Source organism: Oncorhynchus mykiss, chromosome 19 (assembly GCF_013265735.2).
Source record: "Oncorhynchus mykiss isolate Arlee chromosome 19, USDA_OmykA_1.1, whole genome shotgun sequence".
NCBI lineage: Eukaryota > Metazoa > Chordata > Actinopteri > Salmoniformes > Salmonidae > Oncorhynchus > Oncorhynchus mykiss.
Genome location: NC_048583.1, coordinates 28823461 through 28839107, shown reverse-complemented (window position 1 = coordinate 28839107; position 15647 = coordinate 28823461). Strand labels below are relative to the sequence as shown.

The 15647-nt window shown below is 44.5% G+C and overlaps 1 protein-coding gene across 1 annotated transcript in view; it reads right to left on the bottom strand.

The window, feature by feature from the left end:
* stard9 (StAR-related lipid transfer (START) domain containing 9) overlaps nucleotides 1-15647 on the bottom strand; it is a 59468-nt gene that overhangs the window by 36601 nt on the left and 7220 nt on the right. Inside the window, exon 3 of the mRNA XM_036954602.1 lies at nucleotides 15231-15347. Within this exon, the coding sequence (XP_036810497.1) occupies nucleotides 15231-15347 (117 nt within the window). The remainder of the gene's footprint in view (nucleotides 1-15230; nucleotides 15348-15647) is intronic.

Sequence of the window (15647 nt, the reverse complement as noted above, 5' to 3'; positions counted from 1 at the left end):
AAACCCTTACGGCAGTAACAGTCTATCAACGTCACCATAGGATGCCTCAACAGCAGGAGAGAGGAGGAGAGAGGGTACTGGGTAGGCTGTTGTTATCCTACAAAGGAATGCACAACAAACCTATTGCAGTGGGTTTCAACCCACTAATGGTTTTATTTTAGATTTAAAAAAAATTAAAAAATTGATAATAACAGTGGGAAGTGTAAATGGTATTATAAGCTTTTGACAATGCAAAATATTTACAATAACAATAATAGATCACTGCTAAAATGAACTAAATTTGACCTCTGAGATATTTTATGTTTAAAAAAATCCTCGACTCGTGAATGGTGGTCCTCAAGAGCTTTTGACAGTGATTTTGGTGGCCCCCGTGACGGAACAGGTTGGGAACCGCTGACCTATTAGTTTGATAAGTGCACAGAGGGTGGGAGCACTAGTCTGGTCCCAGATCTGTTTGTGCTGTTTAGCCAACTCCATCATGACCATGATGAACATAAGAGCTGGCAAGACAGCACAAACACATGTAGGGCCAGGCTATGGGAGCAGTGGTTGTAAATTCAAAGTGTGTTTGTGTGGAAAGTCAATTAGCAGAGCTAGCAAAAAAAAGAGTATTCATTACGAATGCTGTGCTGTTGTAGTCAGTCTACATGATGTGTTTGGCTGTTGAAGAAGCGAGACTAGTACATTGTGTGTTTGGTTGTAAGTTATGCTGACTGTAGTGCAGTGGAATCCAGAACACCAAGCTATGCCCCCCTGTAACTCTGCTGCTTGAATAGGGGTTCCCCACCCACACCACAAAGGGCCGTGACACTCCTGTCCCCGTAGCATTCGTTACGCTGGACTCTGTCTCTCTCCCTCCCTCCTGTCCCCCTCTCTCCACCTCAATCTTGCCCCCCCCCCCCGCACTACTGTCCCCCCCCTCCATCTCTCTCGATAGATCAAACTCTCCTCCCTATCCTCACTAGCAGACAGAATCAATAGTAACCTTGTTAAAGCAGAAACTCTCAGCACACAAAAAGCACGAAACTCCACGTCACCGCACTACTGTCAACTCTTCACTCTTTCTATACTGACCTTGAGTATGCACACACCTCTCCATTATCACAATGACTTCTACAGGCAGGGAGGTATTACTGAAGATGAATAACACAGGCCCTGACATCATCTGAATCAGTCTATTGTGTCTCATCATTGTCATGTAACAATCATTTTGGCAGAGGGCTATCCCTGCTGCGGACGGCATCCCTGAAAGACCACAATAGGCTCTCACTGCTCCAACCTACTTTCGCAGAGCCCTGGCCTGGCGGCACAGCAAACTGGGAGGTATGTGGCCAACAAAGCAGACCTGTGTGGTAAGGGACACAGTGCATTATGGGGCTGCTGACTAACTAACTATCCAGATTCAAGCAGGTCATAAAGAGAATTGCCTGCCTGTCTGTCTGCCTGCCTGCCTGCCTGCCTGCCTGACTGACTGCCTGACTGCGAGATAGTGCGAGAGTTCGTGTGAGAGTACATGTGTGTTTGTGTAGGTGTTGCTATGTGTCCAACCAGCCCAGAGGAAACTGTATCTGAATACAATGACTAAAGGCTTGGCGTTTGCATTCCTTCTCTTGACAAAAACAGAAACAAATACAAACCTACTTCACAATGAAGGGAGGAAAGCAGAATATAGATTCCACTCTGGCAAGGAAGCACAGGTCAAAACCATCAGGCCAAACAGGGGGACAGGAAGGGGGAAGCAGTGGGAGACCATGGTGACCGACTGAAGGTTTAGCTGGTGTGTGTCTTCAAGTTATAACAATCGGAAATCAGTATTTTTGGGTGCAGATTTTAAAAAACTTTTTTTTTATACCTTTATTTAACTAGGCAAGTCGGTTAAGAACACATTCTTATTTTCAATGGCGGCCTAGGAACGGTGGGTTAACTGCCTTGTTCAGGGGCAGAATGACAGATTTTCACCTTGTCAGCTCGGGGGATGCAATCTTACAACCTTACAGTTAACTAGTCCAACGCAATAACGACCTGCCTCTCTCTCGTTGCACTCCACAAGGAGACTGCCTGTTACGCGAATGCAGTAAGCCAAGATAAGTTGCATTAAACTTATCTTATAAAAAACAATCCATCATAATCACTAGTTAACTACACATGGTTGATGATATTACTAGATATTATCTAGCGTGTCCTGCGTTGCATATAATCTGACTGAGCAAGTATCTAAGTATCTGACTGAGCGGTGGTAGGCAGAAGCGGGCCCGTAAACTTTCATTCAAACAGCACTTTCGTGCTGGCAATACTAAAGTGCCTATAAGAACATCCAATAGTCAAAGGTTAATGAAATACAAATGGTATAGAGGGAAATAGTCCTATAATTCCTATAATAACTACAACCTAAAACTTCTTACCTGGGTATATTGAAGACTCATGTTAAAAGGAACCACCAGCTTTCATATGTTCTCATGTTCTGAGCAAGGAACTGAAACGTTAGCTTTCTTACATAGCACATATTGCACTTTTACTTTCTTCTCCAACACTTTGTTTTTGCATTATTTAAACCAAATTGAACATGTTTCATTATTTACTTGATGCTAAATTGATTTTATTTATGTTTTATATTAAGTTAAAATAAGTGTTCATTCAGTATTGTTGTAATTGTCATTATTACAAATACATTAAAAAAATTAAAATCAGCCGATTAATCGGTATCAGCTTTTTTGGTCCTGTTGAAAAATCCTAATCGGTCGACCTCTAGTGTGTACTGTAAAACCAAGTGTTTAGGATCTGAACACACAACGAAACACTTTCCTGTAACACTTTTTAAACGCGCCAAGGCATTTAGAATTTCAATGAAAACGCATCAGAGTGTTTAGATTGTAAACCCCAGAACACGTTTATTTGCTGTAACACTTTTTAAACACATGAACATGTTTATTCAGCACAAGGAATTTAGAGGGGGGGGGGGGGGGGTTAGGGTTAGGGGTTAGAGGGGGTTAGAGGGGGGGGGGGGGGGGGGGGGGGGTTGTTCTAAAAATCTAGGGCGTAAAGCCATATCTGCATATTTCCCAACAGGCCTTTCAAGTGAATGTGAGAGATGCCCACCCATGACTGTGTTTGTTAGTGACAGACGTATGGTTGTTGAATTCAATAACTTCTCTTCCTGAAGCTTTCACCAAGTGACTGCATAAGTTAAAGTGTTAATTACAAGTTAGCCCTCTATGACCACATATTATACATTTCATAAGGCATTTAGTTATGACCTACTCATCCTCAACATTGTGGTCTCCAGCCAGAGCGAGGAAATCCAACAATTGGAATATTTTTTCATGTCATGTTCAGTTGGGCTGAAATGTAGGCAAGGTGACAGACATTCCTAACACTGATGGAATGGAAAAGTCACATCAATTTCTAATGACTGAATGCAGGACGATCGGCAATGAAACACTAGTGTTTAAAATAGATATAGGTGTTCTCCTGGTTGGAAACTGGAAACCGCTGACTATTATGTTTAATCTGGCATTCTAAACCCCTGCGTTTAAGACGAGGACACTTATTGGCTAATCTAAATGCCTAATCTTTAAGTTTTAAACACTGACGTTTAGGTTATAAATGGGTCACGTGTTTCACGGATTTACAGTGTGTCGGCATGTGTGAGTGCGTGTGGGGACAAGGAGAGTCCACTCCAGAAATGGGTCAGTCCAAGCAGAGGTCAGATCTGGAGCGAGCCGACCCAGAATCCCCCCCTCTCTCAGGACCATGACGTCTTCTGATAAACAAGGGAAGGGCAGATTTTGTCGGCAGAAGATCTGAACCTGGATAACAGCTGTTTATAAGAGCTTGTTTTGAAACGTGGATACTTTTTTAGATTGGAAGCCTGTAATGTCTGGAGCGTGTCAATGGAAAGGAAAAACAGAACGGGTGGGGGGAGAGAGAGAGATTGGGAGAAGAAGGAGAGAGAAAAAGAGAGATGGAGGCAGGCAGCTGTAATGGTGCTTATTAATGGTCTCAGTCTACTAATCATTGGCTGTGGTGGACTGACTACAGTGGCCGGGTCTGTTTTCATGTGGCCTGCTCTACACCAGCCCCTGGACTGGAAAACTCCTTACTTTTCTCTGTCTGTCTGTCTGTCAATGCAAGTGCTCTTCTATGAAGCCAAGAGACAAAAAAAAACACAATTACTTATACTTTCCTACTACTACACACACACATTACACATCTCATATAGTAAGGGGGATCCTTGGGCTAAAACAGTGGGCATTGGTTGGGCAATTGGGAAACGTAAAGAAACAGACACAGCAGCCATAATCCAACAGAACCAGGGCCGTATTCACAAAGGAGAGCTGAGCTAGAATCAGGCCCCCCTCTTTCTATGTAATCTTACTCTAAAAAGGCAAAACTGATCCTATATCAGCACTCCTACTTTAAGACTCTTTGTGAATACAGGCCCAGGTCTCACGGTTAGTGCTGCACTCTCGCCAAGAATGGACAGGACAGCTGCATTGGAACTGGAACCTACAACATGGGTCAGTCAGTCCGTTTCAGTCCCACACTTTCCAACTAGGTTGACACCAACACTGCAGCTGGACCCTGAGCAGATATTAGACAAAAGTCTAGCTTTTGTTTAGCATGAGGAATACATGCTGTTATTGGAGATGGGAGTCGACTAAACTCGACTCCACGATTATGGAGTTGAGCGGATACTAGTGCGGCTACTACCGACGTCAGATAAAAGGACGTTTTTGATCAAAAACTACAGATTTCAGCGATTTAATTTCATGTGACGTCGGAGCTCCTGTATGCCCCCACACTAGTCGCCGGCTCAACTCCATCGTAAATTGTGAAGCTGAGTTTAGTCGGCTAACGTGTATCCTAACTTTCTGAGATATGAGCGAGAGAAAAAGGGTAAGAGGGACAGATAGTGAAGCTGGGGGAGGTGTTGAGGGAGGGGGCAGGAAAAACTAGTGAAACACAGAGAGAGGCAGAACGACGACAGAGAGAGAGAGAGAGATAGGGAGGAAGAACATTGGCTGGAGTTCAACAGTGTTCTCATTCATTTGACATACTTTGACAGAATTTGTAGGTCAAATTAGCATATAAGGGCAGGGAGGCGGGAGTGAGGGAAGGGAGACACTGCGGGTTACACAGATAAGCTGTTAGACATTATTCATGCCTGCCTACACATGGGAGGGAGGGGGTGAGAGAGAGAGAGTGCGAGAGAGCGAGAGTGCGAGAGAGAGAGACAGTTGGGAGGATGAGGGGACAGGGATATAGTAAAGCGTAGGGAGAAAACAACTGAGTTTTTTTAGATTGTTTTATTCTTTAAATTTGATGGAACCTATATTTAACTACGCAAGTCAGTTAAGAACAAATTCTCATTTACAATGACGGCCTACACCGGCCAAACCCGGACGACGCTGGGCCAATTGTGCGCCGGCCCTATGGGACTCCCAATCACGGCCGGCTGTGATACGGCCTGGATTCAAACCAGGGTGTCTGTAGTGATGCCTCTAGCACTGAGATGCAGTGCCTTCTACCGCTGCGCCACTCGGGAGCCCTAAAACAGCATAGATAAAGAAGGCATTCAACTTTTCAGCAAACATTTCTAACTCCAACTGTCACCGCAACAACTGACACTGGGGCAAACGCTCGACCTTAAACATATAAATAAAACACTCGCCCATATCTGTAACGACTCTGTTGCTCCTCCCTCTACCGCTTGTTAAAGCAACCAGAGAGAGGGAGCGTTAACGAGAGAAAGAGAAAGAGGGAAATAGCCGTGTTAATGGCAGGGTCCAGGGAATGAGAATGTTTAAGCACCCAGAACCCTCTCTGGCCGAAAGGTTTTAATGACAGGGAAAGAAAACAGAGAAGGGGAAGGTGGACAGGGAATGGCTTCCCCAGACTGTAGCCTCCCTTACAAAAAAAACACATATTACATTTGCATTTTCACAAGTTCTGCAACATTGAAGGTCCCCCAAAACACAGTGGCCTCCATCATTTTCAAACAGAAGAAGTTAGGAACCACCAAGACTCTTCCTAGAGCTGGCCGCCCGGCAAAACTGAGCAATCGGGGGAAAAGGGCCTTGGTCAGGGAGGTGACCAAGAACCCGATGGTCACTCTGACAGAGCTCCAGAGTTCAAGAAGGACAACCATCTCTGCAGCACTCCACCAATCAGGTCTTTATGGTAGAGTGGCCAGACGGAAGCCACTCTTCACTAAAAGACACATAACTGCCTGCTTGGAGTTTGCCTAAAGGCACCTAAAGACTCTCAGACCATGAGAAACAAGATTCCCTGGTCTGACGAAACCAAGATCGAACTCTTTGGCCTGAATGCCAAGTGTTACGTCTGGAGGAAACCTGTCACCATCCCTATGGTGAAGCATGGTGGTGGCAGCATCATATTGTGGGGATACTTTTCAGCAGCAAGGACTGGAAGACTAGTCAGGATCGAGGGAAAGATGAATGGAGCAAAGTTCAGAGAGATCCATGATGAAAACCTGCTCCAAAGTGCTCCGGACCTCAGACTGGGTCGAAGGTTCACCTTCCAACAGGACAACGACACTAAGCACACAGCCAAGACAACATAGCAGTAGCTTCGGGACAAGTCTCTGAATGTCCTTGAGTGGCCCTGCCAGAGCCCGGACTTGAACCCGATCTAACATCTCTGGAGAGACCTGAAAATAGCTGTGCAGCAATGCTCCCCATCCAACCTGACCGAGCTTGAGAGGATCTGCAGAGGAGAATGGGAGAAACTCCCCAAATACAGGTGTGCCAAGCTTGTAGTGTCATACCCAAGAAGACGCGAGGCTGTAATTGCTGCCTAAGGTAAAGTAAAGAGTCTGAATACTTATGTAAATGTGTTATTTCAGTTTGTGCAAAAACTTCTAAAAACCAGTTTTTGCTTTGTCATTATGGGGTATTGTGTGTAGATTGATGAGGGGGAAAAAACATTTTTGAATAAGGCTTTAACGTAACAAAATGTGGAAAAAGTCAAGGGGTTTGAATACTTTCTGAAGGCACTGTATATTATTTTTTTGTATATATTTCCCCCTAACCCTACCAACCCTCCCCTAATTGGAGAAACTAATGGACAACAATTATTAGGATTCTACTTTCAGGGTAGCCTAGTGGTTAGAGCGTTGGACTAGTAACCGAAAGGTTGCAAGTTCAAATCCCCGAGCTGACAAGGTACAAATTTGTCGTTCTGCCCCTGAACAGGCAGTTAACCCACTGTTCCTGGGCCGTCATTGAAAATAAGAATTTGTTCTTAACTGACTTGCCTAGTTAAATAAAGGTAAAATAAATATATAAAATATATATACATTTTACAGACAGTGTATTTTAATACCAACCTTCATCTACCCTCAACCCCTCTCATCCACCCTCAACCCCTCTCATCTATCTCTGAAGACCATCCAGACTAAGTTCCTCCATTTATTTTTGTTCTTCTTGTAACTTATTCTGTCCCTCCATGCCTCAAGTTAACTATTTGTATATCTTTTTTTCCGCATTGTCTGAAAGCGTTTAAAATTCACTGAAAACATCAACATACATCATCTATATAGCTAAAAACAATGTGATGGCAAAACCAATTGACTTTGAGGTTAAAGAAAGTGTGTTCATCAATTTACCCGATTTTGCTAACCGTTACTTTGAACAAAATGAGAACGCAATTATTATTGTAATACTTTTTGTAAATTACAGCTCGATTTGAGCAAGTGACGAATTTGCTGGTAATCCCAGCAAATCCTGCGATCAACTCGATTACATTTTTGAATCGTTTGACAACCCTAGTTGACATTAAAATGTGGAAATGCACATGTGAACGTGTATCGGACACGAGCCGGTCGTGTTTGCTCACGGTCACGTGATGAGGTAGCCCCGCCTGCGCCTTATTAAAAATGAGTGTTGTCCTTCATGGTCAAGACGTTGGCTTCTCCTGTGGGAGTCACGGGTTCTAAACCCGCCGGTTACAAAAACACACGTGATACTTATACTGGACTGGAAATATTGGGGAAACACACACAGTATGTCTGTAATTTGTTCACGCGTGTTCTTTCAACAGTGTGATTTTTTTTTTTCATGTGTTTTTTTTTGTATGGCGTGGCTGTCTCATCTGCTATACTCTCTGTAGGGGTGCAGTATAGGGGTTTATTCTGGTCTGCTATTACCATCACTGGTCCAGAGAACTGCAAGTATGCAGAGATACGGGCAGCAACACCATGTGCTTACTAAGATAAAATTAAATTAGAATACTTTTTTTTGTCCATCACAGGTGCTCCACATTTTTTTTTAAATCAGGATTTTATAAGCGTCTAAGCAAGACCAAACTATTGATGTCTTTGTGGCTTGTGAGTGTCCGTACCTAGTCTAATTGTCTGCCATTAGATTAAATATGTGTGGGAGTCATGGTTCCTTTGACCAGTCCGTCAGTAAAGTGGATTCAAGCTCACTAGTGTGGAATACAGTGTGAGAGGAAAATGCACACCAATCACTGTGAAGCACAGAGCCGTTCTGCTTCTTCCTATAGCACGACTAACACACAGACCTAGAAATACCAAGAGCATAATCAAGTCATGAACACAGCATGGGGGGAGGGAGGGAGAGAGAGAGAGAGAGAAAGAGAGAGAGAGAGACGAGAATGAGAGAGAAAGAGACGAGAATGAGAAAGAGAGAGAGAGACGAGAATGATAAAGAGAGAGAAAGAGACGAGAATGAGAAAGAGAGAAAGAGTGACGAGAATGATAAAGAGAGAGAAAGAGATGAGAATGAGAACGAGAGAGAGAGAGACAGAGAATTCCAGAGGTGGAGGAGGGGAATGGGCAGGGGGTCGACAGAACCGCCCATTTCTCGTCTGCCAAACTCACAGCTGCTCCACTAAGTCATTTTTCACAGTTAGATTTCAGCCCAAAAGACGTCATTGGACAGGATCTGAATCTGGAGCTCAATGCTGGGTTTTATTACCAAATGAAGTCAGCTTGGAGCTTGGACCGGGGTGTTTTTGCTCTCCCTCCCTCATTCCCTCCCTCCTCGTTCTCTCTTCTCCATCTCTCTCTCTCTCTTTACCCCAATATATTCTCCTCCTCCCCCCTCTCTCTGTCTCCTCTCATCCCCCCTCTCTCACTCCCTCTTCCACCCTCCTCTCTCTGTGCTCCAGATGATTCCCGGTTCTCAGCTATTTCCGTTTTCCATCTATTTAAATGCCCCAGTCCTTCAACGACTTTTGGTTAAATGTCCCATGTTAATTAAACATAGAAGAGAATATATTACGCAGTAAGTATACACATCTAACACTTACAAAATGAGTGCTTAAATAAATAGGGCCATTTTCTCTCTCTAGTTCACCACTACCTCAACAGCTGGGCTCCATTATGGATTATATCTCTTATTCTGCTCTGTTCCAAAGCTTAACTCCGTAGTGAATACCTCGGAGCTCTCATTCTCTCTCTTTTTCTCTCTCGCTCCCTTCCTCCTCTCACCTTCCCCTCCTTTCTACTCTCCCTCTCTCTCTTCTCCAGTTCACTCCTTCTTTCTGACTGAGTGGAGAGCATGCAGTTAAACCTCCTCTGGAGAACACTCCACCAGCCCACTGTCACTGCAGCATGTACCATAACAAGTCAACGTCATTGACACCCCTAAAGATCCCTATAAATAAAGCAGTCAAATGTTTCGTATTTGGTCCTAAATTCCTGGCATGCAATGCATCAAGCTTGTGACTCTACAAACTCGTTGGATGCATTTGCTGTTTGTTTTGGTTGTGTTTCAGATCATTTTGTGCAAAATAGAAATCAATGGTAAATAATGTGTAGTGTCATACTGTGGTGACGTTTATTGTAAATAAGAATAGAATAGGTTTCTAAACACTTCTACATTCATGCGGATGCTACCATGATTACAGATAATCCTGAATGAATCGTGAATAATGTTGAGTGAGGAAGTTACAGAGGGGTCAAAGATCATTGCGTGCTAGGAATACTGGAACAAATACTAAAAGTTTAACTACTTTATTTATAAGAATCTTTAGCGGTGTCAATAATTTTGACCCCTGCCTTTTTGAGAGAAGAAAAACACGACTTTCTCTTTTCCAGAGCAATTTCATTAGTATAAAACAATATTATTTCCCCAAATGTTTTTTTTGCATACAATACATAGCTCGGCATTTGAATTATTTACTTTGTACAGTCATTATGGCTAAGCTTTATCAAGGGGTGTCAATAATTGCAGACCCCACAGTATGTGTTCTTTTTCATTCTGTGGCATATACAACACATCCAGACAGTACAGAGCAACACAGCAGAGCTCTAGCAGCTCGGAGTGGTGGGAATAGGGGGGGTTTGCTCTGGAGCAGTCTCAGAGGGGTGTGGTCGGGGTAGAGACTGGAGGAGCAGGAGTTAGGTTGGAGTTTCCCCTCCCCCCTCCATGGGTCTCAGATTGGCTCAGTCCCTCTGGGCTCAACAGGAAGTTAAGCCAGGAGGACAACGTCTTCTCTGGACACACACGACTACACTACAGCGCTCCGACATGTTGCTTGAGAAAAACACAAGGCTAAGTCGTGACTTTAGTGCTTGGCACCAGTGGGAAGAAAATGAATCTGTCGCTTATCTAAAATGGCGAGACTTTTTTAATGGAATTAAAGATTATAGGTAGGTCTATTACACGAGTGGTACTATTAAGGGAGAAAAACTCTTTTTTTAATAAGTAGAGATGAAGTCGGAACCTTAGCCAAATACATTTAAACTCAGTTTTTCACAATTCCTGACATTTAATCAGAGTAAAAATTAGGTCAGTTAGGATCACCACTTTATTGTAAGAATGTGACATGTCAGAATAATAGTAGAGAGAGTGATTTATTTCAGCTTTTATTTCTTTCATCACATTCCCAGTGGGTCAGAAGTTTACATACACTCAATTAGTATTTGGTAGCATTGCCTTTCAATTGTTTAACTTGGGTCAAACGTTTCGGGTAGCCTTCCACAAGCTTCCCACAATATGTTGGATGAATTTTGGCCTATTTCTCCTGACAGAGCTTGTGTAACTGAGTCAGGTTTGTAGGCCTCCTTGCTCGCACACGCTTTTTCAGTTCTGCTCACAAATTTTCCATAGGATTGATGTCAGGGATTTGTGATGGCCACTCCAATACCTTTGACTTTGTTGTCCTTAAGCCATTTTGCCACAACTTTGGAAGTATGCTTGGGGTCATTGTCCATTTAGAAGACCCATTTGCGACCAAGCTTTAACTTCCTGACGGATGTCTTGAGATGTTGTTTCAATATATCCACATAATTTTCCATCCTCATGCCGCCATCTAATTTGTGAAGTACACCAGTCCCTCCTGCAGCAAAGCACCCCCACAACATGATGCCGCCACCCCGTGCTTCACGGTCGGGATGGTGTTCTTCAGCTTGCAAGCCTCCTCCTTTTCCCTCCAAACATAACGATGGTCATTATGGCCAAACAGTTTTATTTTTGTTTCATCAGATCTTTGTCCCCATGAACAGTTGCAAACTGTAGTCTGGCTTTTTCTATGGCGGTTTTGGAGCAGTGGCTTCTTCCTTGCTGTGTGGCCTTTCAGGTTATGTCAATATAGGACTCGTTTTACTGTGGATATTTGATACTTTTGTACCTGTTTCCTCCAGCATCTTCACAAGGTCCTTTGCTGTTGTTCTGGGATTGATTTTCACTTTTCATCTCAAGGAGACAGAACGCGTCTCCTTCCTGAGAGGTATGACGGCTGCGTGGTCCCATGGTGTTTATACTTGCGTACTATTGTTTGTACAGATGAACGTGGTACCTTCAGGCGTTTGGAAATTGCTCCCAAGGATGAACCAGACTTGTGGAGGTCTACAAATTTCTTTCTGAGGTCTTGGCTGATTTCTTTTGATTTTCCCATGATGTCAAGCAAAGTGGCACTGAGTTTGAAGGTAGGTCTTGAAATACATCCACAGGTACACCTCCAATTGACTCAAATTATGTCAATTAGCATATCAGAAGCTTCGAAAGCCATGACATAATTTTCTGGAATTTTCCAAGCTGTTTAAAGGCACAGTCAATTTAGTGTATAATCTTCTGACCCACTGGAATTGTGATACAGTGAATTATAAGTGAAATAATCTGTCTGTGAACAATTGTTGGAAAAATTACTTGTGTCATGCACAAAGTTGATGTCCTACCCGACTTGCCAAAACTTTAGTTTGTTAACAAGACATTTGTGGAGTGGTTGAAAAACGAGTTTTCATGAATCCAACCTAACTGTATGTAAACTTCCGACTTCAACTGTGTGTCTGCGTATGAAAGTCTGGGGAAAGTATGAACTGCTGAGGGTATTAAGTGTTCTGAAACTGCACAAACAACACAGACTTTTTGTCATCTGCCCTTACGACCAGTCCTTCGTGTTAGCCTCAGGTCACCTAGTCGTTTTATTCAACACTGTACTCAAATGTTGTCAACATACAGCACTGTAAATAGTGTTTCGTCTACATTATTTGGGACAGAACCTAGAGAGAAGGGTAGACCTAGCAACTATCTGTGACGTGTGGCCAGTAAATGTCAGCTCTGTTGCCACTGTCAGAGTTTGCGTGGAACAGCCACACACTTAAAGGCCTCAGAAAGAGGTCAGATTGTGACCCTGCTCCACAGAAGTAAAGAGAAAACACACACACTAACAACAATATATTGTATCTCTATGCCGTGCCCCTGTTGCCCCTCCCCCTCGCCCACCACGGGTCACCAGAGGAATGTAGTGGCAGGGCCACCCCACCAGCACCCTCTGACTGGGCACAACTCAGAGATGAAGAGAATGGGGCAATAGAGAAAGAGAGAGACAGAGAGAGAGGGAGGGATGAAAGAGTGACACAGACAGAGAGAGAGAGACAGAGAGAGAGGAAGGGATGAAAGAGTGACACAGACAGAGAGAGAGAGACAGAGAGGGAGGGAGGGATGAAAGAGTGGCACAGACAGAGAGAGAGAGACAGAGAGAGAGGGAGGGATGAAAGAGTGACACAGACAGAGAGAGAGAGACAGAGAGAGAGGGAGGGATGAAAGAGTGACACAGACAGAGAGAGAGAGACAGAGAGAGAGGGAGGGATGAAAGAGTGACAGACAGAGAGAGAGATACAGAGAGAGAGGGAGGGATGAAAGAGTGACACAGACAGAGAGAGAGAGACAGAGAGAGAGGGAGGGATGAAAGAGTGACACAGACAGAGAGAGAGAGACAGAGAGAGGTGAAAGAGTGACACAGACAGAGAGAGAGAGACAGAGAGAGAGGGAGGGATGAAAGAGTGACACAGACAGAGAGAGAGAGAGACAGAGAGAGAGAGGGAGGGATGAAAGAGTGACACAGACAGAGAGAGAGAGACAGAGAGAGAGGGAGGGATGAAAGAGTGACACAGACAGAGAGAGAGAGACAGAGAGGGAGGGAGGGATGAAAGAGTGACACAGACAGAGAGAGAGAGACAGAGAGAGAGGGAGGGATGAAAGAGTGACACAGACAGAGAGAGAGAGCCAGAGAGAGAGAGAGAGAGACAGAGAGAGAGAGACTGTATATAGACATAACAAGACATTTGAACTGAGGGAGGGATGGGAGGGATGACAGAGAGAGAGAGACAGAGAGAGAGATACAGAGAGAGAGGGAGGGTGAAAGAGTGACACAGACAGAGAGAGAGAGAGACAGAGAGAGAGGGAGGGATGAAAGAGTGACACAGACAGAGAGAGAGAGACAGAGAGAGAGGGAGGGATGAAAGAGTGACACAGACAGAGAGAGAGAGACAGAGAGAGAGGGAGGGATGAAAGAGTGACACAGACAGAGATAGAGAGACAGAGAGAGGTGAAAGAGTGACACAGACAGAGAGAGAGAGACAGAGAGAGAGGGAGGGATGAAAGAGTGACACAGACAGAGAGAGAGAGAGACAGAGAGAGAGAGGGAGGGATGAAAGAGTGACACAGACAGAGAGAGAGAGACAGAGAGAGAGGGAGGGATGAAAGAGTGACACAGACAGAGAGAGAGAGACAGAGAGGGAGGGAGGGATGAAAGAGTGACACAGACAGAGAGAGAGAGACAGAGAGAGAGGGAGGGATGAAAGAGTGACACAGACAGAGAGAGAGAGCCAGAGAGAGAGCGAGAGAGACAGAGAGAGAGAGACTGTATATAGACATAACAAGACATTTGAACTGTCTTTATTCTTTTGGAACCTGTGTGAGTGTAATATTTACTGTTCCCTTTTAATTGTTTATTTCACTTTTGTTTATCCATTTCACTTGCTTCGGCAACGTAAACATACGTTTCCCATACCAATAAAGCCGAGTGAATTGAATTGAGAGCGAGCGAGAGAGGAAAGAGCGCTGTGTTTTGCTTCAGCGAGTGGGCCGTCACAGCTCGTACACACACACACACACACACACACAAAGACACTTCTCAGGGGAGAGACAGCAGAGGAGAGGCAGAGAGGGTGGAGGAGAGGGTGGAGGGTGGAACTCTCCAGTCTTCACAGACAGAGACCAGAACAAAATCATTGGATCTAGACCAAGCCATGGTGGTCCAAGGCTTTTCCCATGTCATGGTACTTGTCTTCAACACCAAAGGCAACATTCCTTGCATAGCTTGTCCTTAATTGAAATGCTTGTTTGTAAATAAATCAGCCAGGAATCAGAACAAGACAATGCAGAATACATCAAGTTTGAGTTGTATAAACGGAGGTCCAACTAACATGACACAATGGCCTCTGCTAGTCTGGATCTGAGGGGGTGGGTCTTATTCTGGCTCCTCCTCCCATCAGTACCAGGAAAAACAGTAGCACCCACCAATCAAAGCAGCACAAACAGATTTAATCAGCCAATCACAGAGACATAAAAGAGAATCTAAGGCCCGCACAAATCAAATCAATATCCAAGACATTTTGTTTCTTTCCAAACACAGTATTATTTCCCTTGGACGTCTTCCTTCAGTTCAGGTTGTGATTCCCCGTGCCTGCCCAACGTCCCCCCCCTGGCTGCCTCACACACAAATGCCAGGGTGGTGTTCCTTAGGGCACATCATGACCGTGGAAAAACACTTGATTGGACAAGTACAGATAGTACATTTCACTCCCATTTCGTGCTTACTGACACCCACCCCTGCCAACACCCCCAAGGCTGCCTGGGCACGCACATGCCCGATGCCGCCACTCAACCGGCACGAAACCCGGTACAAGAACAGCTCAAATCAAAAACAAACAAACAACACGCAGGACTCCCTCTTACCTCCTCCTGTGAGGCGTAGTGTGGTTCCTCTGGGGACACAGACCAGTAACAGTAGTCAAAACCAAACTCCAGCACCTTCTCCCTGGAGTCTCCATGGACGTCCTGACGTCCATCCAGCTGGGGGGGGGGGGGGGGCACAGACAGAGAGACAGTGAGACAACAGACAGTCAGTTAGGGACAAATGTCAGAGGTACGGTTTAAGCTGTACTGACACACGTGCCCGTTTTGCTGTACATTCAAATCGGGTCTTCAAAATAACGTGACGAGGCGTATTCTTTACGGGACTGAGGTTACAGGGTTACAGCCCAGACAAGAGAACCGGCGTTACCCTGTGTTACTGCTAGAAACAACCACTTAAAATCAACTACAGTGTCAGCATTACTAATGAGACTGACTGCCCTGGTGTTGACTGTTGAC